Below are 25,830 nucleotides of genomic sequence, written 5' to 3' on the forward strand. Positions count from 1 at the left end.
GAGTATGACCGGTTACTGAAATCAATGCTAGAAAAAGCCCTTAACCTCTCTCTTGATGACTTACAGTGGAAACAAGCCTCTCTTCCCATAAGACTTGGGGGCCTCGGAGTTCGAACAGCAACGCAAATCGCTGTTCCAGCCTTCCTGTCCTCCTTATCAGCATCCGACGACCTTGTGAAGGAAATTCTACCTGCCCACTTACATCAGCTGGCAGGTGTACATGATCCCAATTTTACACGCTGTGCCACAGAGTGGGCCTCTCGTGCAGGCCCATCACCTCAACCACCATCCCCAAAAGCCCACAAGCAATCCAGCTGGGATGGCCCCATTGTAGACCAAGTTGCTGCAGAGTTCCTGGGTGCTGCAACAACACAACACGACATTGCTCGCCTCACAACAGTAGCAGCCCCACATGCAGGGGATTTCCTGTTAGCAACCCCAATGTCGGCAACTGGCACGCGTCTCACACCACACGCCCTCCGAATTGCTGTGGCCCTCCGCCTTGCTGCCCCAATCCACACCAGATATAGGTGCATTTGCGGCGAGGTGGTGGCTGACAGGTACGGCCACCATGGCCTACTCTGCCAAAGCACAGGGGGATAGCACTCGAGGCACAGTGAAGTTAACGACATCATCAAGAGAAGCCTCACCACAGCTGGATGCCCAGCTGAAAGAGAGCCCCGTTACCTAACGCCCCGTAACTCTGATGCTCTTATTGGTCGCCCGGATGGTATCACAATGAACCCCTGGAAGAATGGCAAGCAGTTGGTATGGGACTACACGTGTGTATCAACCCTGGCTAACACCTACATTGACCTCAGTGTTGCACAACCAGGTGGCGCTGCCACCCACAGGGAAGCAGCCAAATCCTGTAAGTATACAGAACTGAATCACCACTACAATTTTGTCCCCATTGCTTCTGAGACACTCGGCACCTGGGATAAAAGTGCTACCAGTTTTTTGAAGGAACTGGGTTCTAGGCTCATTGAAACAACAAGGGACCCCTAGAGCTGGCAGCTTTTTTTTCCAGCGCCTCAGCATGGCGATACAGAGGGAAAATGCGCACTGCATCCAGGGTTCCTGCCCACCATCTGAGGAGCTGGAGGAGCTCGACAACCTATGATAACCATCTTTGTAACCTATATGTAACTCCTTTTTTGTAACAAAGTTCAAATAAAGCAAATATATATATGTGTACATACAAAAGAATGGGGGTGGTAGGAGAAGATAATATTAGTGTTCAGTGACAAACCACAAGGTCTCCTGTGAATACTTTTTATTTTCTTCTCCGAGGCTATGGGTCCCCACATTGGCACCAGAGGTGGTACCCTCACAAACTTTTGTATAAATATATATATATATATATATATATATATATATATATATATATATATATATATATATGTGTGTGTGTGTGTGTGTGTGTGTCGTACCTAGTAGCCAGAACGCACTTCTCAGCCTACTATGCAAGGCCCGATTTGCCTAAGAAGCCAAGTTTTCATGAATTAATTGTTTTTCGACTACCTAACCTACCTAACCTAACCTAACCTAACTTTTTCGGCTACCTAACCTAACCTAACCTATAGAGATAGGTTAGGTTAGGTTAGGTTAGGTAGGGTTGGTTAAGTTCGGTCATATATCTACGTTAATTTTAACTCCAATAAAAAAAATTGACCTCATACATAATTAAATGGGTAGCTTTATCGTTTCATAAGAAAAAAATTAGAGAAAATATATTAATTCAGGAAAACTTGGCTTATTAGGCTAATCGGGCCTTGCATAGTAGGCTGAGAAGTGCGTTCTGGCTACTAGGTACGACATATATATATATATATATATGTTACGGCCCTCTCGGGTCGCAACCGGGTTCTTTCTCTGATGTTGTTAGAGGTAGGGTATCCGGCCCCAAGCTAGTAGTGGCTTTCAAGGGATGTGATCCGTAACGCAAGTAAATTAAAGGGGAAGGGAGACAAAGGCAAAAACTTAATAATATAATTGTCACCATCACCATAAATAATATATAAATTAATCACACGGGGGAGGTTTAAACACTATTATATACAACGTGGTCTTCCTCTGAAGACGCGAAGTGTTCCACGGTGCTCGACGATGCTTAGCTCTTGGACCTCTTGTGGCCTCACGACGAATCCTTCGATTCTCTTGAGTCTACCCTGGCCACAGGCCAGCCAAATCACAGTTCCACTGGGGGCACCATCGTGGAGGCCGTCAACCACACATCCAGCCGGTAGCTGGCAGGTTCCAATCAGCAACGCTGGTTAGTCCACTCCGCGACCGATACTAGGGTAGCGAGCCCTAGTCAGGAGCCTCGTGTGATCCCACAGACCACTCTCCTTGCCACAACACCCCAGTGGTTAAGTGTCTCCACCAGTCAGTCCCGGGTACGACAATCCCTCAGCTGCCACGTCACAGACAGGCTAACACCACAGTGTTCATCTGGGGGGTGACTCACAGCTGCTGCAGCAAATACTTGGAGACAAGACGGCTGCCTTGGGTAGACTGATCCAACATTCATTACAGCAGTCCCAGGTCGACTCTGTAATCAGACACGTCATCAGTACTAGGGACACTCTAGGGCACGTCACTTACCGGCTCAGACCCAAACGCCCACCTATCCACTCCATAGATGGCGTTGCTGTTTAAGCGCCACCTCACCAGAGGTCAGCAGCGGCTGTGTTATGAGCTGATCAGGACGGGAAACTAGCCCTTGTGGCTGGTATTTCCTGTCCTCACTTGATGGCGCCGTCCATTTGGAGGGGGTTTCGGGAGCTGACCCACAGATGGCGTGGTCGTCACTGCTCCGTGCTCGGACGCTGGGCTCGGGTCCGTAACAATATATATATATATATATATATATATATATATATATATATATATATATATATATATATATATATATATATATATAAACCTTCCACAACCTTCCCTGTCCCCCAGTCCTCCCCACTATTCTCCCCTCACCCGTCTCCTCGGTCTCCCAACCATTCCCCTCTCCACTGTCTCCTCGTCCTCCCCACCATTTCCCACTCCACTATCCCCTCTTCCTTCACACCATGCCCCACTCCCATCTTTTTGTCCTCCCCACCATTCTCCATTCCCTCATCCCCTCGATCCCACCATCTCAAACTTTCCTGTCCCCTCATCCTTCCCCACCATTTCCCCCCTCCCTTGTCCCCTCGTCCTCCCCACCATCTCTAACTTCCGTCCCCTCTTCATCCCCACTATTCCCCACTCCCTCGTCCTATGCCTTCCTATATGGTCTGATGTTCCCATCAGAAAATTGGGAACACCTAGTTGATCTGATGTTCCCACATCTGAAATATAAGAAAAACAGTAAAAAATGAAATGAAAGTATGAAAAAATATAAAAATAAACTATTCTCACGAAACGAACAGTATTATAAACAACACAGCTCAATTCCAATGCCATTCACACATAATAATTAAATCAAAATGAAAATAAATCAAAATCTATGAAAATTTAATTTATCAATGCAATCAGAAACATTGAAGTGAATTGTAACATATTTAGTACAGCATGTGTTGCTCTTACATGCAACAGATGGCGCTGTTTTTCAAGAAAAGTTTAGTGTTACCTGTCACAGGTGTGACATCTATAAGTATACTTACGAAATGAATGGTATGGTAAACAACTCAGCTCAATTCCAACACAATGTCACACAAAACAATTCACGAAATATAAAATAAATAGAAATCTACGAAAATAAAATTTATCAATGCAATCGGAAACATTGAAATTAAATTCGTGACATACTTAGTATATAGTGCATGTTGCCATTATGTGTAACAGATGGCGCTGTTTTTCAAAAACGCATGTTTATACCTGTCACATGGGTGGCATCTATATAGTAGATATATAAAAAGACGCGCCTGTTTGAATGCAACGTTGTGTCAAAATTTCAAAGCAATTGGTGAAGAACTTTTGAAGATTACAGTGTGTGTTGCTCTTACATCCAACTGATGACATTGTTTTTCAAAAAAAGCATGTTTTTTTCCTGTCACAGGTGAGGCATGTATATAGAAGATACATAAAAAGATGCGCCTATTCGAATGCAACGCTGTGTCAAAAATTCAAAGCAATTGGTAAAGAGGTTTCGAAGATTCCCCTCACATGAAAAACACAGTTTTTCAGAAAAAAACATTTATTTACCGTCACACACGTGACATCTATATAGTATGTACATAAAAACCTGCTCGGAGGCGAATGGCACGTTGTGTGAAAATTTCTAAGCAATCGGTGAAAAACTTTCGGAGATTAGCGATTTTGAACATACGAACATTTCCACTATTTTATATATTTTTTCGGCTTTTTCGACTACCTAACCTACCTAACCTAACCTAAGCTAACTTTTTTGGCTACCTAACCTAACCTAATCTATAGAGATAGGTTAGGTTAGGTTAGGTAGGGTTGGTTAGGTTCGGTCATATATCTACGTTAATTTTAACTCCAATAAAAAAAAATTGACTCATACATAATGAAATGAGTAGCTTTATCATTTCATAAGAAAAAAATTAGAGAAAATATATTAATTCAGTAAAACTTGGCTTATTAGGCAAATCGGGCCATGTATAGTTAGCTGAGAAGTGCGTTCTGGCTATTAGGTACGACATATATATATATATATATATATATATATATATATATATATATATATATATATATATATATATATATATATATATATATATATATATATATATATATATATATATATATATATGTCGTACCTAGTAGCCAGAACGCACTTCTCAGCCTACTATGCAAGGCCCGATTTGCCTAATAAGCCAAGTTTTTCTGAATTATTATATTTGTTATCATTTTTTTCTTATGAAATGATAAAGCTGCCCATTCCATTACGTATGAGGTCAATATTATTTTATTGGAGTTAAAATTAACGTAGATATATGACCGAACCTAACCAACCCTACCTAACCTAACCAAACCTATCTTTATAGGTTAGGTTAGGTTAGGTAGCCGAAAAAGTTAGGTTAGGTTAGGTTAGGTAGGTTAGGTAGTCGAAAAACAATTAATTCATGAAAACTTGGCCTATTAGGCAAATTGGGCCTTGCATAGTAGGCTGAGAAGTGCGTTCTGGCTACTAGGTACGACATATATATATATATATATATATATATATATATATATATATATATATATATATATATATATATATATATATATATATATATATATGTCGTACCTAGTAGCCAGAACGCACTTCTCAGCCTACTATGCAAGGCCCAATTTGCCTAATAGGCCAAGTTTTCATGAATTAATTGTTTTTCGACTACCTAACCTACCTAACCTAACCTAACCTAACTTTTTCGGGTAACTAACCTAACCTAACCTATAAAGATAGGTTAGGTTAGGTTAGGTAGGGTTGGTTAGGTTCGGTCATATATCTACGTTAATTTTAACTCCAATAAAAAAAAATTGACCTCATACATAAAAAAATGGGTAGCTTTATCATTACATAAGAAAAAAATTAGAAAAAAATATATAATTCAGGAAAACTTGGCTTATTAGGCAAATCGGGCCTTGCATAGTAGGCTGAGAAGTGCGTTCTGGCTACTAGGTACGACATATATATATATATATATATATATATATATATATATATATATATATATATATATATATATATATATATATATATATATATATATATATATATAATCATCAGCATAACAAATAATCGTGTCTTCATTAGTAGTTGGAAGATCTTTAATAAGTTTATGCATAAGAACGTTGAACAGCTAGAGGCTGAGGACCTCTCCTTGTGGAGTTCCCAGTTCAAACTGTTTACTCTCTGTGCTTTTAATACCATTGCACAAAACATATGATGTTCGATTAGACCCTTTATAAATATCAGTAGTTTTCTTGGTATTTCTAGCTCAGGAAGCTGTTCTAGTATGATTTCCTTGTTTGCAGTGTCAAAGGCCGATGCTGTGTGTATTCATCCTGCTAGTGGTGGCGGTGGGGGGTGGCCAGGGCAGCCCACACCTCCGGCAGAAACTGGCGGTGGGGGGTGGCCAGGGCAGCCCACACCTCCGGCAGAAACTGGCGGTGGAGGGTGGCCAGGGCAGCCCAAAGCTGCAGCAAATGGTGGCGCCGGGGGATAACGTACACTTCCTTGGCGATATAAGCAAAGTGGTGCAGCAGAACCTGGATATCCTTGCCAAGATGACCCGCAATCTTACTTCATTAATGGAAGACAGACGACGTGAAAACTGTAGTCAAGGTAAGACTAACATATTATATGTCTGTGCTCTACGGAATAAACTAGTCTGGGTAACAGGTCAAAGCATAGAACAGTCCACTATCAGCGCCAGTACTCGCCTAGTGTAGCCAGTGGTATTGTAGGCCGGCTACCTCATGTCGGAGATGGTGAACATCTCAGGTGTCAACGTCAACAGTCTAACGATCGTAGATAATCTGATCAAGGGAACAATGCCTCACTGTTGGTTGGAGTTTACACACACACACACACACACACACACACACACACACACACACACACACACACACACACACACACACACACACACACACACACACACACACACACACACACACACACACGGTTGAGAGGCGGGACCAAAGAGCCAGAGCTCAACCCCCGCAAACACAACTAGGTGAGTACACACACACACACACACAGGTGATGTATCTTCATAGCTGTGAGTCCTCATGCTGTAGGTGATGCAGACTGATACACTAAGCTCTAATATTTGCTTAACTACCAACACATCTTCCAGAAGTGGCCACAGTTACAGTTATTTACTTATTTATTTATTTGTTTATATATTAGAAGCTACATTGGGTTGAGAAAGTACATAACTCGTGGGTTTGAGTGGAACATTCTTGCAAAGCCATTAACACGCACAGCGTTTCCCGCAGCTCTTTAAGTTAACAAATGAGGGTAACATAATTTGAGTTCGACATTACAAATTGATAGAATAAACTATATTCATGAAGTTAAATGTCTTAAATGCTAAATAGGGTGAGTTTGAAGCACAAAGTAAGAAACTATGAGGATGGAATTACGTACTTTTTCGTTTTACTTTTGAATAAAGTATAGGTTGGACAATTTTGTAATTCATTAGGAAGTGAGTTCCATAGACTGAGTTCCTTTATTTGCATGAAGTGTTTACACAGATTTAGTTTGACTTTGGGGATCTCAAAGAGGTATTTATTTCGTGCGTGATGCCCAGAGTTATATAAACATCTATTAAGGAAAACAATCAGAACAGGATTAGCATATTATGAATGGATAGAAGGATTTTTATAATATGGACAGACGGAAGGATTAGCATATGGACCAACAGAAGGATTAGCATATTATGGACGGACGGAAGGATTAGCATATAATAGATGAACAGAAGGATTAGCATATTATAGATGGACAGAAGGATTAGCATATGGACAATCGGAAGGTTTAGTGTATTATGGACTGCACGAACACAGTTGCACCAAATAAACTTCATAGTCTGTCTAATGCAGTTGTGAAAGGTATAATAAAAACTGGAGTCTAGCTATAAACCTGAGGTAACAATAATGGGTAATCATGTAGCATGAGGGTCGTCGACTTCATGATTGTGAGTTCCACCGGGGCTGCCGAGCGGTTTGGACGTGTCGTTTGCCCGCTCCGGCAGTTTTGGGGTGGTTGCTGTTTTCGCCAGCAGGGGGTGTGGGTGTCTCTACCCTCCCTGCTGTTCCTGGTGGTGGTGTTTATGATGGGCTGCCCTATTCCGGCTGTCGTGTGGCTAAACTCCCAACCCGTCCTCTTAAAAATAACGTCACTTTTGGCTCGTATGCGCACTATGGCCAAATTTGGACGTAATTTGAAATGAAATCGACTCACAAAAGTGACGTTCTGTTCCGTTTTCTATTTGAGTCGTCTGGCGTTCGCGCAGAGGTTATAAGAAGACACTTTAAATTAACGTTTTTCATAACGTTTTGAAACTTTATAAGAATTTCCTGCCCACCTAACCTATCAGAGGACCCTTAACTTACTGTTGTTGAAAAAAAAATCCCAAATTTATTTTCATTTTTTTTTTCATTTTCAAATTACGTCCAAATTCGGCCATACTGGCAAACGGCCAAAAGCGACGTTCTTTTTAAGAGGACAGGTTGAAACTCCATAGGATTGGAGTTTACTTGCCGTGCCGGTTACCCGTTGGTGGATTTGAGTGACATGCTTCACGTCCCGTTACTGGATGTGTATGGTGTAGAGCTGGTAACTGCTCGCCGTGTCGTCATTAAGTTTGTGGGGGAGGCGGTGTACCGTGTGTTTCTCCGGAAGTACGAGGGACGTACTTTGCAGCTGCAGGTCGGCGCAAGGTCTGTGACTATTTCGGACCGTAGTGGAGCTATAACTTATGTCAGTGTACATGGCGCCCCCATGGAGTTTCCTGAGGATCTCCTGCGGCGATTCTTCCAGGGGTACGGCTCCGTCGTCAGTGTGCGGATGAACTCGCTATCGTCTGGCACATATTCCGGTGTGAAGACCAACATTCGGACCCTCGGGATGCTGCTGAGGTCGAACATTCTATCCTCTATCCGGCAGTTGGGGTACTACATGCGGGTGTTTTATGCCCGGCAACCCCGCACTTGCTTCCGGTGTGGATTGTTGGGGCATCAGGCTGCCGGGTGTACTGCTGATCCGGTCACTCCTGTGAACTTGTTCCGCGAGGAGGATTTCCCGCCACTCCCTCTGGAGGAGGACTCCGGGGGTGAGGAGGTGAGCGTCCCGTTCGCTGCTGAGGCTCCCCCAGCGTCACCCGACGTTCCCCCGGTTGTCGCAGACCCTCCTCTGGGTGTTGCGGTGCCGTCGGATGTTCCTCTTGACCATGTCTCTGGCCCTGCCGTTCCCGTGGACCTTCCTGGTGATCCCTGTGGAGCGTCGCCGTCTGCTTCCTCGTCTTCGGCTGTGGAACCTGGCCCTGCGTCCTCCCATCGGGTCCCTCCTGTGCTGGGTGCTGGGGTGGCTGCGGAGCCTCCTACTGTGTGTGGTCCGGTTCCCCCTGTGGTAGAGGCTGCTGCCGTTCTGCGTCGGGCGTCGGTTCGTCCGGCTGGTGGTGCCCGTGATTCTGGGTCTGCTTCCGGCTCTGACGATATTCGGCCAGAGCCCAAACATTCCAGGCGTTCGTCGTCCGCCTGGGCCGATGTTGGGGATTTTAGTGACTGTGGATCCTCGGATGTGGATGGTGTGGGTCCGAATGTGCAGTTGGCTCCACGGTTAGTGGAGGTGGAGGTCCATGTGCCTGCTGGTGACGGAGGCTGTGTCTTACGTGCGCCTTCTGCTCCTCCACCGGAGGGCTCTCCGCGGTGGGGGGGTGGTGGCTTCCGCTGGCAGGGATGGTGGGGATGCTGGTGCTGGGCGTGGCCTGGTGGTGACTTTGCGAAAGGATCCACGCCGATCGGATTCCCAGCTGTCTTCCGACGGTGTGCCCGTAGCTGCTGATGCCCCTGTGGTGGTGCCCTCTGTGCAGGTCTGTGCTCAGAGGATGTGCATTGGGCACCTGGGGGACGTGTTGCCGGAGTCTGCGTTGCCGCAGAGTCACTGGAAGAGGATTGCTACGTTACCATTGTACGAGGAGCCGCAGAACTTTAGTGACGAGCCTGTCTTCGTGTGGGAGCGTGTGCCAATCACTCTCCTCCGGCGTAATACCATTTGGATCCCCTGTTTGCGGATATTTGTTGCCGGGGTTCTGGATGAGATGGCGTCCCCGGTGGATGGTCTCGACCCTTAGCGGTGGTTGCACTGGGAGGTGTTTCATGTCCGGTTCCCTAGGAGTTTATTTCCGGACAAGTATATCTCCTGATTTCCTGATTTCTGTGTTTCCTCTTGTCCTGTGTGCCCTTATGGCTGCTTGTTTGCCCTTGTGTAGTTTGTGCCCGTGCCTCCCCCTTTTTTTGGGGCGTAGCAGGTAGTTTTGTGTGAGTTTTTCTTCGTGTATTCATTTATTGTGTTATTTCTTTGCCCTATGTGTTATATTCGTGCTTAAAGTGTTGTGTTTGTTTGTTATATATTGTGATTTTTTGTGTATTTACATGTTGTTCATAATGCTGTGCGTTGTTGTCGGTCCTTCCGGTCGGTGTGATTGTCTTGTTTTGTTTTTTCTTGCTAAATGCTTTATAATGTTACTATATTTTATTGTTTTCTTTGCCGTGCTTGCCTGTTTGTACATTATTTACTGTTTTGTCTTGATGTGTGTATCTCATGCCTCTATTGTTACCTTCTCCGGTTTTGTTAATTGTTGTGCTGGGCTGTCGGTCCTTCTGGCCGGCGGTTTTTTGTTTGTTGTGTACTGTTTCATTTATTGTTTTATTGTATTTATTGTTTTTCCCTTGCATGCTTGCATGTAAAAAAAAAAAAAAAAAAAAACTTCATGATTGTGATACAAGGAAGATGCAGTTTAATACTGTAGTTACAGCATGGTACAGAGAGTGTACGCGTAGGAAAGGAAGACGCTGTAGTTGTACTAGTCCGAATAACACCACTTGAGAGGACAAGGTATTCACACCAGTTTTATTCTTGACAGTTTCATGACGCAATTATAATATTCCTGAAATAAAGAAGCCTTACTCGGGGCGACTTCAACAGAGGTGGCGAGGAAGGAGGCGTCAATGTATGACATAGTGATGAAGAGCGCCAGAGGGACCACCGCTGCCTTGACCACTCTTGAAGCCTCTCTAAACAGCCTCGGCGGCCACATCACCAACAACACCTGCGATCACAACACTTGCTCAGGGTAAACTGTCTTACCATGCCACTTTCTCCAGGGAACTCTACTGTAGCTACAGCTGATTCACTGTATAGTACTTGTGGGGAAATTGACTCGTGAAATTTTATTATTTATTTTAATTAGAGTATTAATTTATTTATTTTAATTACAGTATTAATTTATTTATTTTAATTACAAATATTAGTTGTTTTAATTACAATATTAATTTATTTCAATTACAAGTATTAATTTATTTATTTTTAATTTAAATATAATTAATTTATTTGATTATTTATTATTTATGTTAATTTATTTATTTCGATAGCAGACTGTATGAACTAAAGTGTACTGTATGAGATTAAAGGGGACTGAATGTTTAATTTTCTCACAAGTAGCTTTCTACACAAGTTAGGGATATTATTAATTATATAGCCTATCAATCGAAAATATCGATTGGTAGAAATTCACTACTAAGTTGTTAATAGATGTTAGACTACAAGGATTAGTCAATTTATTTAAAGCTTTATACGACTAGAAGATTTCAACAATCAGGTATCGGTGTAGAACACGTGAGTAGCTAGCCAAACTCGGGTCTCGTGCTCATGGCATCATTTGTGCAGGATGGGACAAGGTCGGTCACGTGATCTCCTATGAGTGACGCCACATTAGTAACTTCACGTCTCATTTTAGCTGCCAACGAGTTTGCACCGTAAACTTTGTTAGACATAAATTTTTCATTCATGTATGTAATAATATTCTGAAATGAAAAGATTATTGCTCACCCTTTTGTTCATGCAGCATAACCGTAATCAACATATTACATAATAAGTAAGAGTTATAACATATTATGAATACTGTATGGATACAATGCCTTCGCTGGATACGATGGTGTCGATTTGTTCTGTCCAACTCCGTGAGTATAACCTGCAGAGGTTATACTCACGGAGTTGGACAGAACAAAAATTGTGTCTCCGTGGTGTAGTGGTAAGACACTCGCCTGGCGTTCCGCGAGCGCTATGTCATGGGTTCGTATCCTGGCCGGGGAGGATTTACTGGGCGCAATTCCTTAACTGTAGCCTCTTTAACGCAACAGTAAAATGTGTACTTGGATGAAAAAACGATTCTTCGCGGCAGGGATCGTATTCCAGGGACCTGCCCGAAACGCTACGCGTACTAGTGGCTGTACAAGAATGTAACAACTCTTGTATATATCTCAAAAAAACAAAAAAAAAAAACAAATCGACTCAAGAGGTCAACACGACACCTTTACCAGTCCGGGTTGAAATATGGCTACCGCTTCTCTCCCTCCCGCATTGAGTGTTTTCTCCATATGTGTTTTATCAAGAAGTGGAAAGAGGGTTTATATTTAATTTGTTTTAGTACTGGATAATTAAGTTCTTTCCAGGAAAATATTTTTATGATGTTCACAGTCCAGAGACTGATGTTTTAAGAAGAATTCACTAATTATTAGCTAGTGATTTTAATGTTAGAGATGTGGCAATGATATCCAGTTAATCTCTGGGAAAATTCCACAAATCTAATTTTCACAAATCCACAAATCTATTGATATCAAATTCCACAAATCTATTGATATCAAATACATTTCTTAACATATTGGGATGAAATTTTTACGACGATGTTGCCAAATAATTGGAGAGTTGTATAACATTTTCAATTAATTTTCATTAAATTCGAAAATTGTTTGAATTCTTGGCCCCTTAAGCTAAATCATTGCTTTGTTTTCAGGGTCGAGTGGCAGTGTGGGTCTGGGGAGTGTATCTCGCGGGAGACTTACTGTGATGGCCTCGTAAACTGCCTTGACAAGTCAGACGAGCACTCCAACTGCACGGTGAGTGCGACCAGACCCTTATCTGCACCAGTCCTTTTTTTGTGGATTTGGGGTCTGAAATATGGTGTGAAATTCATGTATATTTCATGGTGAGATCACAGGACCATAGATTTTAATAGAAAATTTCACATTCCAATAGACTGTAATGGAGTATTTATGTCATAGACTTTCACAGAGGCCTCATAGGTCGTAGAGTTTCAAAGGCTTGGTAGTCTGCAGATTTTCCCAAGAATTTCATTGCCCATAGATTTTAATGGATATTTTAGGCCATAGACTAAAAAACTATACTTGTAAAACACATAGACTCACACTTCTGCAATGGGCTTAATGATGGTAGGTAGCGATGCTGGTGGTGGTAGGTGGATGTAAAGGTTAATGAGTGCGTACGCTCTAATATCTCGCTAAGATAAAGGTTACCATGAAAGTGTGTACGGTGTAACATCTCGCTAACGTAATGGTTAACATGTAATTGTGTACGCTCTAATATCTCACTAAGGTAAAGGTTAACATGTAAGTGTTAACTAACTTCTGTAATACCTAAAATACATTTTTACCCCCTTAGTGATTTGACACTTGTGCCGATGCCTCAGGCACCACTTTAACATGTCTCTCAGTATTTGACACTTGAGCCGACGCCTCAGGCACCAACCTAACATGTCTCTCAACCGACTCATTGTGACACGGATGATTGACCTGTAAGGGTTTCATTCGGCATTGTTCTACATCGAATGCCGAATGTCTAGGGCTGTTGGATTTAACAGGGCTGACATGGATTTAAATCGACCAGGTTACGGTAACATTTTGTTGTCAGGGATAATGGCGGTTGATGGCATCACCGGGAATGAATGTTTCCTCGTCGCCGCCGTCAACAAATTCACCTTTAAAATTTCCATGTGGGATTTTAAATTATGAAAACTTTCTTCATATTCAAAACACTATTTTTACAACCAACGTTCGTATTTCTTCATCGTTGTTCTTAATCATTGCAACCAAGACATTTTCTGGGTATTCAAAAAATGCCTTTTGATGCACTACTCTCAAGGCTGTTTTCTCGCAAAACCTTTTTTGACAACCAAGTAATTCCTAGAATCATGTTGAAAAAGTGTCAATCCTCAAGTTAACTGGCTGCATGATTTAATTTCAATCTAAGTTGGGAAATACACTGGAAGATAGAATGGCATAAGAGACTCCAAGTTTGATGGTATGACACATTGAATGGAAGGATTCCCCAGCCTGGGGTTAACCACTGTGAACGCGCACTAGGACCAACCTCCAGATATTGCAGATCACTGTCGACTGATCCCAAAACAACTGCCAGACATATTGTGTAGGTATAGTACAGGTCATCAACAGCAGACTGTGGCAACCCTGGAAAATGGGAATTGATACTTGCCTGAATTGAGAAGCCGACTAATTTTTTTTTTTATATATATATACAAGAGTTCTTACATTCTTGTACAGCCACTAGCACACATAGAGTTTCGGGCAAGTCCCTAAGCCTAATGTTCCCCGAAATACGACCCGGCAAACCGTTTAACAACCAGGTACCCCTTCACTACTGGGTGAACAGAGGCTACAGTTAAGGAATGGTACCTAGTAAATCCTGCAAGGCCAGGATACGAACCCAGGCCAAAGTGCTCGCGAAATGCCAGGGAAGTGTGTTACCACTTCGCCACGGGGACTGCTAATATCTCACTAATTTGACACATCTTCACTCAAACCTCTCTCAATAGGTTTTGTGAATGAATCGTGAGTATTTATGGTTCTACCATAAGTCACAAAATCATAACACAATGGAAGATCGTTGTTACGTGTCACTGAGTGGCTTACATACTTAACTCTTCTAAGATGCATCCATTGTACTTGCCAATCATGCACACAGTACCGTCAAGCTTATTGTGTAACTCAGTGCACTTCAAGGAATTAAACAGCTCTTGTGCGCTAGTTCTGCTTTGACTGTCATTAGGAGAAAAATGATTTAAGCAAGGAGAAAAATGATTTAAGCAATATTCACTTGGCTCCTCAACTACAGTAGAGTCTATTCAAGGTGCACTGATTTATATGGTTTCCATTTGGTCCTTGCAAAACAGTGTGTTGTATCCTAGCACCCGTCAAAGTAAAGCGACCCCACGGACTTGAAGTTCTCCTGCTCTTCTCTCTGACTTTCTTTAAACACTGTTCCTGCTCTCTTCATAGCTTACCACGATCGATGACATGACTGTTATCGTGATTAGTTATGAGACCAACATCTTGCAACACATTGCTGGAGTTTGCTTCTGCTGCCCGGTCTAATATCTGGTAATATCGCTCACACATCCTGGCAAGGTCAGTACTCTTCCTGCGACGCTGTTCACAAAGTTACGTCGAGTCCGGAACATACAAACAGCACATTGTGATGTGCTTATGGATGTTGACCAGCATCAGAGGCAGCCAGAAGCCGACGAGGACTTTCCTTCATTTCTCACAGGAATATGTTGGCGTTCTTTATGGAGTAAATGAACGTCGCATGAACAGTTTGTGACGTGAATTCTGTGAAACAATAGAATTTACAAATTTTCCAATACGTGGACCCTTTCGATCATTGCCAAAGGAAAAGTCATCAGCTGTTATCCATAAACTGTGCTGTTTCTCCTGACGTCGCCCCTGTTCATCAACACAAAACCCTCAGTAAATGAGTTCCATTTGACGTGGGTTCAGATTCCTTTACCATGAAAGACTGAGGTTTTCTTTGACAAGTGGTCAAGTGCACTATAAGATGCAACCAATTCATTCACTTTTTGTATGCAGTGTATTGTATGCTGTAGACATTGACATTGTATACAAGAGGGTAAACAGTCCAACACATTCATGTCATAAACCTCCTTGGTTTATGACAGGTTTATGAAAGACAGCATCTTTTGCAGCATCCACCTCCAGAAGGATCTTGAAATGATGAGTTCTCTCTATTGTTGCATTGTTGGCAACACTGCAGGGGAGAGTTTTCACGACTATTAAAGGTATTACCACTGTGCAAAATTTTCATTTTGCACAGCTGCCACACCTTAAGTTGTAATCTTATTCGGTTATTTTTATTATTTATTTGAAATCTTATATAATTGTAATCATATTTACTTGCAATCTTATTACATACCTCAGTTGTAATCTTATTTGGTAATGTGCCTCTGTACTGTGTTAGATATGTTCCAGTGGTTAGTTTGTCATTTCCTTCTCTCTTTTGGAACCTGTAAGTCTATTTCCCCATGACCATGGATATACAAGCCTGATGCAAGGCAAGTGTGCCTATGTTCTTCTATTGTCTCCTTTTATGAAAATAAGTGATTCATATTTGGTGGAATTCTTGTACCACTACCATCTCGCAGATCCTGATGTTGCAACGACTTTCTTATGGTAACAATACATCTTCGCATTGCTTTAGTTCTACTTATTTTCATAAAATGCACTGCACTCTGTGGTATGTAAATATCTGCATTTCTCCTTTAGTTGGAGCTAAAATTTTGAAACTTCATCTGCCATGTCATTCCATTGTATTCCTACATGACTTAACACCCAGTTAATTTTACAACCTCGATGTCTTAATGTTTTCTAAATTTAACTAACAATTTTAATTATTCCATATAACGTTGGATGTGTTTTGTCTGATAAGTTTTAATGACCTAAATTAAAAAAAACTACTAAGTCAAAACAAATCTTAATCTACCAACAGAAGATGTGCACTGAGGAGGAGTTCAAGTGTGTATCTGACAGTGAGTGTATCGAGTCATCATGGAAGTGTGACTTTGACAAGGACTGTGATGATGGCAGTGATGAGCTCAACTGTCCGGTGAGTCTCACATCATGGGTCAAGGTTTTCCTTCATGAATATTATTGCCACTCGGACAAGGTCTGTGATGATGACAGTGATGAGGTCAACTCTCCTGCAAGTCTCACATCTCATGTCAAGGTTTACTTCCATAAATATATTTATATATATAGAGAGAGAAAACTTTACTTACAGCAAGAGAAGGAGTGACGGTGACAAGTTAGTGTGTCATTTAAAAATCAAGGAGACTTGACCGTCATTGTCAAAATATGGAGTTAAGGTTGCTCTGAGCTTACCTTGCATTGGTTCAAAAGAGCAAAGTCCTCACGGCCTAGTCTCTGAACAAGCCTCCTAGTTGGTGTCCTGGTCAACAAGACTGTTAAATGCAGCTGTTGGGAGCATGATGCGTGAATCACAGCCTAGTTGTTCAGGGTATCCTTTAGGGGGTGTTTATCAAATTCTCTTTTAGACACCACGAATGTCAGCTATTTATTTCCTTTATGTTTATAGGAAGTGTTGAAAAGTATTTGGCCTTTGATATTTATGGTGTTCTCTCTCAGCATACCAATTGCACATCTCTCTTTCAACTAGGGTATTTTGTATTTCCTACCATGCCGTCTCGTATTTTGTGGTGTTATTTTGAACGCATTTTGACTAAATATTTTCTTAGTGGAAATTATTATATTTTGAATCCACATAACTTGTGGATTTGTCCCCACCTGTGCTCTATGGGAATACAGATTTAAAAATTGTAAGCAGGCGTAGTAATTTTGGTGTTTTATTAAGTGGATTCTAGCAGTAAAAGATCTTTGCACGTTCTAGGTTAGCAATTTCTCCAGCATAGATTGGGGGTATTATTGTGCAATAGTATTCCACCCTAGACAGCACTAATCTCTTGAAGAGTATTGTCAATGGTATGGCATCTCCCGTTTGAAAGATTCATGTTAACCAACCTGCCATTTTTTTCAGTGGTGACAGAAACTTTATTCTGTTTATTAAAGTAAGATCTTCGAGCATGGTTACTCCCAGAACTATTATATTGCTTTTTCTATCTATAGTGTGATTGCGTTTTATGTGTGGGTTTCTGTTATTATATTTTCGTTTTTCCCATACTGCAGGAGCTGGAACTTATCTTCGCTAAACATAATATTATTTTTTGCTGTGGCCCATTGAAGAACTTGATTTACAACAGAGGTTTGCTGTGTCCTCTATGTTATCTACTCTCATGAAAATCCTGTCCATGTCTATGTCCGATATGTGGATGAGAAATGGTACTTGAGCAGCACAATACCATGTTGGACTGAGTTTTTCATGGTGGAGGATCTGAATTTTGCTTTGTTGACTGTTAAACACTTGGTTCTCTTCCTTAAGGTAAATTAATAATCCTTCTTCCCTCTCTTCCAGTAATTCTTTTTGAGAGCATTTTGTGTACTATGAGACCATGGTCACACTTGTCGAAATATTTCGCAAAATGTGGATATTACATCAACATTTTCCTTGTCTTGTCCGTCCTCAATGTTTTGTTTCTGCTTTATTTACTCATTTGGAATGGTGGTATCGCCACTGTTTTAAGTATTTTGGGGATAATACCAGTATCTAAGCTCAGTCTCCAAGTAATGTTAAGCGCCTGTGACAGTGATTTTTAAAAATTCTTCATAAGTATGGAATTCCATGAAACAGGGCCTGGTGTAGAGTGCATCTTGAGGTGATTTCGGGGCTTTTTTTAGTGTCCCCGCGGCCCGGTCCTCGACCAGGCCTCCACCCCCAGGAAGCAGCCCGTGACAGCTGACTAACACCCAGGTACCTATTTTACTGCTAGGTAACAGGGGCATAGGGTGAAAGAAACTCTGCCCATTGTTTCTCGCCGGCGCCCGGGATCGAACCCGGGACCACAGGATCACAAGTCCAGTGTGCTGTCCGCTCGGCCGACCAGCTCCCATAGGCATACTGTCTGTGAGAGTTTGAAAGTGGAATAATGAAATGGTTGCGGAATTGAGCTCGGATTTTTTTTTTAAATTTTCTTTAATTCTTTTAACCTTTATTCCTGTCGTGATATTCAATTAGGTCGCCTGAGGAAGGACTTGCTTAGCTAACACATCAGTGTAGTAAGCAGCTCATTCCTCACTCTGGGACCGTTTGTGAACAATTGACTAGGCTCGAGCAAATGCCGAGACCCCAAAAAGTTGAAATTCCCTCCACTATAGGCCGTTGACTTTCGCCATTCGCCGAAGCGAATCTAGCGAGTAGGTCCTGGGCTCTCACAACAATATTTTATTGTTGTGTGATGCCATATATTTAGTCCAAACCCCACGAATCAGTCTCAATTTAATAGTCGAGTGTGAAGAATCACTTGCATAACAATTATACTGTGTGGGGTGTAACGAAAAGACAGTGTTCAACATAACAACTTAGTTTATTCAATAAAGTACTAACTATTTGAACCACTTAGCCGCCGTCCGAGTGCAGCGGGGACGTGATGGTCAAGCGGATTAAGGCGTCCTGTAGATACCAGTTGCGTTGCTCCTGGCAGTATGGGTTCGAGTCACTTCTGGGGTGTGAGTTTTCAGTCATATATATATATATATATATATATATATATATATATATATATATATATATATATATATATATATATATATATATATATATATATATATATATATGTTGTACCTAGTAGCCAGAACGTCGTACTTGGCCTACTATTCAAGGCCCGATTTGCCTAATATGTCAAGTTTTCCTGAATTTATATAATTTTAAAATTTTCTTTCTTATGAAATGATAAATCTGTCCATATCATTATGTCTAAGTTAATTTGTTTCAATTTGAGTTAAATCTAACGTAGATATATGAACTAACCTAACCAACCCTACCTAACCTAACCTAACCTCTCTTAGCCTAACCTAAACTAACAAAAGTAAGTCAATAAATTATGATCCTAATATAAAATAATAATAATAATTCAAATAAACTATTTGGAAAAAATTTATTGAAAAAAAGTAAATCCCTCGGCCTATTAGGCAAATCTGGCCTTGCATAGTAGGCCAAGAGCTGCGGTCTGGCTACTAGGTACGACATATATATATATATATATATCTATATATATATATATATATATATATATATATATATATATATATATATATATATATATATATATATATACATACATATATATATGTATATAAATATATATATATATATATATATATGTCGTACCTAGTAGCCAGAACTCACTTCTCAGCCTACTATTCAAGGCCCGATTTGCCTAATAAGCCAAGTTTTCCTGAATTAATATATTTACTATAATTTTTTTCTTATGAAATGATAAAGCAACCCTTTTCTCTATGTATGAGGTCAATTTTTTTTATTGGAGTTAAAATTAACGTAGATATATGACCGAACCTAACCAACCCTACCTAACCTAACCTAACCTATATTTATAGGTAAGGTTAGGTTAGGTAGCCAAAAAAAGCTAGGTTAGGTTAGGTTAGGTAGGTTAGGTAGACGAAAAAACATTAATTCATGAAAACTTGGCTTATTAGGCAAATCGGGCCTTGCATAGTAGGCTGAGAAGTGAGTTCTGGCTACTAGGTACGACATATATATATATATATATATATGTCGTACCTAATAGCCAGAACGCACTTCTCAGCCTACTATGCAAGGCCCGATTTGCCTAATAAGCCAAGTTTTCATGAATTAATTGTTTTTCGACTACCTAACCTACCTAACCTAACCTAACCTAACTTTTTAGGCTACCTAACCTAACCTAACCTATAGAGATAGGTTAGGTTAGGTTAGGTAGGGTTGGTTAGGTTCGGTCATATATCTACGTTAATTTTAACTCCAATAAAAAAAAATTGACCTCATACATAATGAAATGGGTAGTTTTATCATTTCATAAGAAAAAAATTAGAGAAAATATATTAATTCAGGAAAACTTGGCTTATTAGGCAAATCGGGCCTTGCATAGTAGGCTGAGAAGTGCGTTCTGGCTACTAGGTACGACATATATATATATATATATGTCGACATATATACATATATATATATACATATATATATATATATATATATATATATATATATATATATATATGTCGTACCTAGTAGCCAGAACTCACTTCTCAGCCTACTATTCAAGGCCCGATTTGCCTAATAAGCCAAGTTTTCCTGAATTAATATATTTACTATAATTTTTTTCTTATGAAATGATAAAGCAACCCTTTTCTCTATGTATGAGGTCAATTTTTTTTTATTGGAGTTAAAATTAACGTAGATATATGACCGAACCTAACCAACCCTACCTAACCTAACCTAACCTATATTTATAGGTAAGGTTAGGTTAGGTAGCCAAAAAAAGCTAGGTTAGGTTAGGTTAGGTAGGTTAGGTAGACGAAAAAACATTAATTCATGAAAACTTGGCTTATTAGGCAAATCGGGCCTTGAATAGTAGGCTGAGAAGTGCGTTCTGGCTATTAGGTACGACATATATATATATATATATATAATCTTTGGACAACACCCACCAGTGGGACTCGAACCCAGAAAGCACAACTACCTTCCAGTAGCAGGCATAACTAGTATGCTTTAACCCACTACACCATCAGACCTTTCAAAAGAAGTAGATAGTTCGAGATATATATATCTCAAACATCTCTACTTCCCGAAGGCACCAGATGAGTGTGGGGTCAGTCTGCATTTTCCATCAAGCCACTGTCAATGTGAGAGAACTCGTGTCCAGCTTATAAGCCTATACTTGCATAAACCACAAGTGAAGATTAAATAATCTTTGGACAACACCCACCAGTGGGACTCGAACCCAGAAAGCACAACTACCTTCCAGTAGCAGGCATAACTAGTATGCTTTAACCCACTACACCATCAGACCTTTCAAAAGAAGTAGATAGTTCGAGATATATATATCTCAAACATCTCTACTTCCCGAAGGCACCAGATGAGTGTGGGGTCAGTCTGCATTTTCCATCAAGCCACTGTCAATGTGAGAGAACTCGTGTCCAGCTTATAAGTATAGGCTTATAAGCTGGACACGAGTTCTCTCACATTGACAGTGGCTTGATGGAAAATGCAGACTGACCCCACACTCATCTGGTGCCTTCGGGAAGTAGAGATGTTTGAGATATATATATCTCGAACTATCTACTTCTTTTGAAAGGTCTGATGGTGTAGTGGGTTAAAGCATACTAGTTATGCCTGCTACTGGAAGGTAGTTGTGCTTTCTGGGTTCGAGTCCCACTGGTGGGTGTTGTCCAAAGATTATTTAATCTTCACTTGTGGTTTATGCAAGTATAGGCTTATATATATATATATATATATATATATATATATATATATATATATATATATATATATATATATATATATATATATGATATATCAACAATGATTGAATCACCAGAATTCTACCAGAATGGAATATAAAATATTACTTGGACATCCCTCTCAGTCCTTGGCTAATCTATGTATAATATGTTCCCATGTGTACCCACACACACACATACAAGTACGTCTGTCTACACCAGACTTAGTCCCACTGGACTGACAAGATGTCAACAAGGGTGATACTCTCGCTCGCCCACACTTCACTATCAACTCTACAAGTGCTCTTAGTGACAATGCGACGGAACACCTGACTTTGTATTCAGGCTTAGAGAATATAAATCACCAGAAATACACACGTAAGTACTTACTCATTTATACAGCCAGCCTCATACACTCACACAATTACCATACATCAGGCACCCAACTGGCAGGTGGCTGGCTAACGGCGGTGGAGATGGCTAGAGTGGTCCTCACGTGGTATTGTACGTACAGTGATGACGGCGCATCTTTCGAACCTTCCCTCACAACACACGGCTTGGTTTCGCACCCCCAACCCACGGTGGTGAAGAGGATGTTCGTTCCCAGGTGACGCGTACAGCGTACAATGTATAGCGTCCTACACAAACATGGGAAATCTGCCTTAAAACACTGAAACAAATTTCCCCGTTCCCATCGACTGCTACAGAGCACTAGCAGGAATCAGAACGTCTATAATCACTGGAATGGGGACCGACAAGTCTGTTGCTGCTCGTATGCAAATTACCCACGATCCAAGATTTCTACCCACTGTACACAGTCTTTCTCCCCCTTCGAACGACCACTTCGGCCGGATTCTGCTACGACCGCCGTCGTAGCTGAAGCAGTTGAGCAGTCAAGCCACCACGACGCCCTATACTCAATTTGGCCGAATGAGAACAGGGAACGTCAGGTTAAGGTGGTGGCTGAGTTCAGAATGATGCCTTGAGGGAGAAACACCTGCGATCCCGCGTCTCCTCGAAAGAACCAATGAGAGGGAGGCACACAACGACCTACCCCTCCCAACCAATCAGAGACGGTGTAGTATGGCTCCGGGGCTTCAAGATGGCTGATTCCCCAGATGTTTGCTAAGATGGCGGCCATTGCCATGACGACAATGCTGGAGCTAGCGGGAGGCCCATGCTCGCACTACCATGCGACCTGATTGTTCCCGCATGAACTTGAGTCCCTAAAAGCTTACAATGAAAAGATGCTATTAGCTATAACTCTGTCCACGGACGTGCTACCCCGGCCAGGGTAACATTTCTGGAATGCTGATGACTGGGGCTCGATCAAGAGCCCAAACACAAGATGTTTCGGGTACTGGTTACCAAACTTAGTTCCGCGCACTTAACAAGTGCACTTAGCAAGTGTACTGTCCGCCACAGGCAGGAGAGTACCATTGTAAGTGAGCTGGTGAACCATCCCCTCACACTGTCTATGGCAAATGTCCAATGGGGTTAAAGTTATATCTGATATATGATTTGATATTGGAATCATATTCATTAAGAATTCGTTTGGGTTATCTACCTTGAGTGATTTTAAGTGCTCAGTGAAAACAGAATCGTATTGTTGCCTTAGTATTTCACTCATTTGTTTTTATCATTGGGAAAATTCTCCCTTGGGCAAGAGCACAGTGCTAGATGTAGTTTTTTCCTAGAATTTGCATAGGAGAAAAAATATTTTGGATTTCTCTCTATTTACTGATTTTTTTTATCTCTTTAACTTTTTTGGATATTACATGATTCTTGCAACTTTACCTCGATCGTTTCTACTTTTCTACATAACCTTTCGTGCCTTGTGGGATAGGGTTCGGTTTTAAAGTTGTTCTGCCATTAGTTTCCTTTGCAAATATATGGAATGCTGTTCTCGGTCTAATTTACATATTTTTTTCTGTGTTTTTTTATTTTTAGTGATACGTTGCTTTAGCATATTTATAAATATTTAGTTTAGAGACATATTTAGTCTCAGTAATAGTTACTGAGACTATTATTGCAAGACATTGGTTAAGGTTTGTATTTTCTAGCTTATTTCTGTGAGGCCTTGTGTGGGGGAAGCATTACTACCATGGGGTGGGAGGTATCACAACCATGGGGTGGGGAGGCATCACTACCGTGGTGTGGGGAGACATCACTACCATGGGGTGGGGAGGCATCACAACCATGGGGTGGGGAAGCATCACTACAATGGGGTAGGGAAGCATCACTACCATGGGGTGGGGAAGCAACACTACCATGGGGTGGGGAAGCATCACTACCATGGGGTAGGGAAGCATCACTACCATGGGGTGGGGAAGAATCACTACCATGGGGTGGGGAAGCATCACTACCATATGGGTGGGGAGGAATCACATCCATGGGGTGTTGAAGCATTACTACCATGGGGTGAAGAGGCATCACTACAATAGGGTGAGGAGGCCAACCCGTCCTCTTAAAAATAACGTCACTTTTGGCTCGTATGCGCGATATGGCTAAATTTGGACGTAATTTGAAATGAAATCGACTCACAAAAGTGACGTTCTGTTCCGTTTTCTATTTGAGTCGTCCGGCCTACGCGCAGAGGTTATAAGAGGACACTTTAAGTTCACGTTTTTCATAACGTTTTGAAACTTTATGAGAATTTCCTGCCCACCTAACCTATCAGAGGACCCTTAACTTACTGTTGTTGAAAAAAAATCCCAAATTTATTTTCATCTTTTTTTCATTTTCAAATTACGTCCAAATTCGGCTATACGGGCAAACGGCCAAATGCGACGTTCTTTTTAAGAGGACAGGTTGTCCTGGCATCACTACCATGGGGCGGGGAAGCATCACTACCATGGGGCGGGGAAGCAACAGTAGTAGGGAGTAAGACTCACAGGCTCCTTTTTTTTGGGGGGGGCGGAGGACCCCTGTGAGTTGTACGACTCACAGGCTCCTTTTTTTTTTTTGGCGAGTGGACCCCTTTGAGTTGTACGACTCACAGGCTCCTTTTTTGTTTTTCTGGAAATTCGTGTGTAGCGCTTGGGGGTTTTCAGGTAAATTTTGTCAGTCACAGATTTTAGAAGTAAGGATTTCTTATGAGAAAAATAATTTCCGAGACTTAGAAGTTTGTTAAGGCCTTATGGGAGAAATTCAAATAACGTGTGTAGCACTTTAGGGCTTCCAGGAGAACTCTACGGACATATTTTACATGTTTTCAACTTACAAAATCGTCTATGTAAGCCTTAGTAATTCATATAAATTTAGAAAATCACCTGTGTAAGTCATGGTTTTCAAGTCTCGTACCTCACACCCCCCTCCCTCCCCCCTTACCTCGCAATCTGTCGCGTCACCTTTATTTACTTTGCGCCCAGCCAGCCAGCCAGCCAGTCGGCTCTTAATCTTATCTTATCTTATCCGTAATATCTGGACCGTCCCTCCTCTCTCTCTCTCTCTCCCTCCTCTCTCTCTCTCCTCTTCATATTATTCCCTCTTCCTATTTTCTGACATACTAATATTTTATTCCTTTTTCATTAACCAGTCAGTTTTATACAAATCAACCGAAGCATCTCAATGTAACCTTTAATACTGAAAACTGCCTCAGAGACTATCTAAGCTGGCCCCAGCTACCTGCCCCAGGCTATCTGCCCGAGGCAATCATCACCTGATTACCTGCCCCAGACATCCACCAGTCATTGTCGGCGTTCACCACCGTCCATTAACAATGAATAAACTTTAGGCGTAATAAAACTTATTTATTTTTTTAGTCATCTAATTCGTAGTTTACACAATTTATAATAAACTAATCAGTTATCCCGAAGTTCTAAGAAGCTCGCTCCTCAATCCGCCTGTATAATAACAGTTTCAGATAGCGTTTACGCATGTAGCCGCTACCTCCGTCCCTATCTCACAAGGCGGAGGGTCATCTCCGTAATCATACATTATCTAGCGTAGCCTCAACACCTGTTCATACCTCTCACCCGCTCGCATCTCACTCCTGCATCACCTACACCGACCCCCACCGAACACCGCTGCTATCTTATCGTCCCAATCTTATCTAGACCTGTCTCTCTCTACCTTACACCTTACCCTCCC

The 25,830-nt window shown here is 41.4% G+C and overlaps 1 protein-coding gene across 4 annotated transcripts in view; it reads left to right on the forward strand.

Annotated features, from left to right (window-relative positions):
• LOC123771973 (basement membrane proteoglycan-like) overlaps positions 1 to 25,830 on the forward strand; it is a 206,229-nt gene that overhangs the window by 119,447 nt on the left and 60,952 nt on the right. For 2 of the 4 annotated variants that reach the window (XM_045764831.2, XM_069337892.1), the window contains exons 2-5: positions 5,971 to 6,280; positions 10,649 to 10,796; positions 12,516 to 12,618; positions 16,322 to 16,438. In XM_045764831.2, coding sequence (XP_045620787.2) covers positions 5,971 to 6,280; positions 10,649 to 10,796; positions 12,516 to 12,618; positions 16,322 to 16,438 — 678 coding nt within the window. The remainder of the gene's footprint in view (positions 1 to 5,970; positions 6,281 to 10,648; positions 10,797 to 12,515; positions 12,619 to 16,321; positions 16,439 to 25,830) is intronic. The other 2 variants (XM_069337894.1, XM_069337893.1) reach the window with 1 other exon arrangement.

This window comes from Procambarus clarkii, chromosome 38, assembly GCF_040958095.1.
Source record: "Procambarus clarkii isolate CNS0578487 chromosome 38, FALCON_Pclarkii_2.0, whole genome shotgun sequence".
Taxonomy (NCBI): Eukaryota; Metazoa; Arthropoda; class Malacostraca; order Decapoda; family Cambaridae; genus Procambarus; species Procambarus clarkii.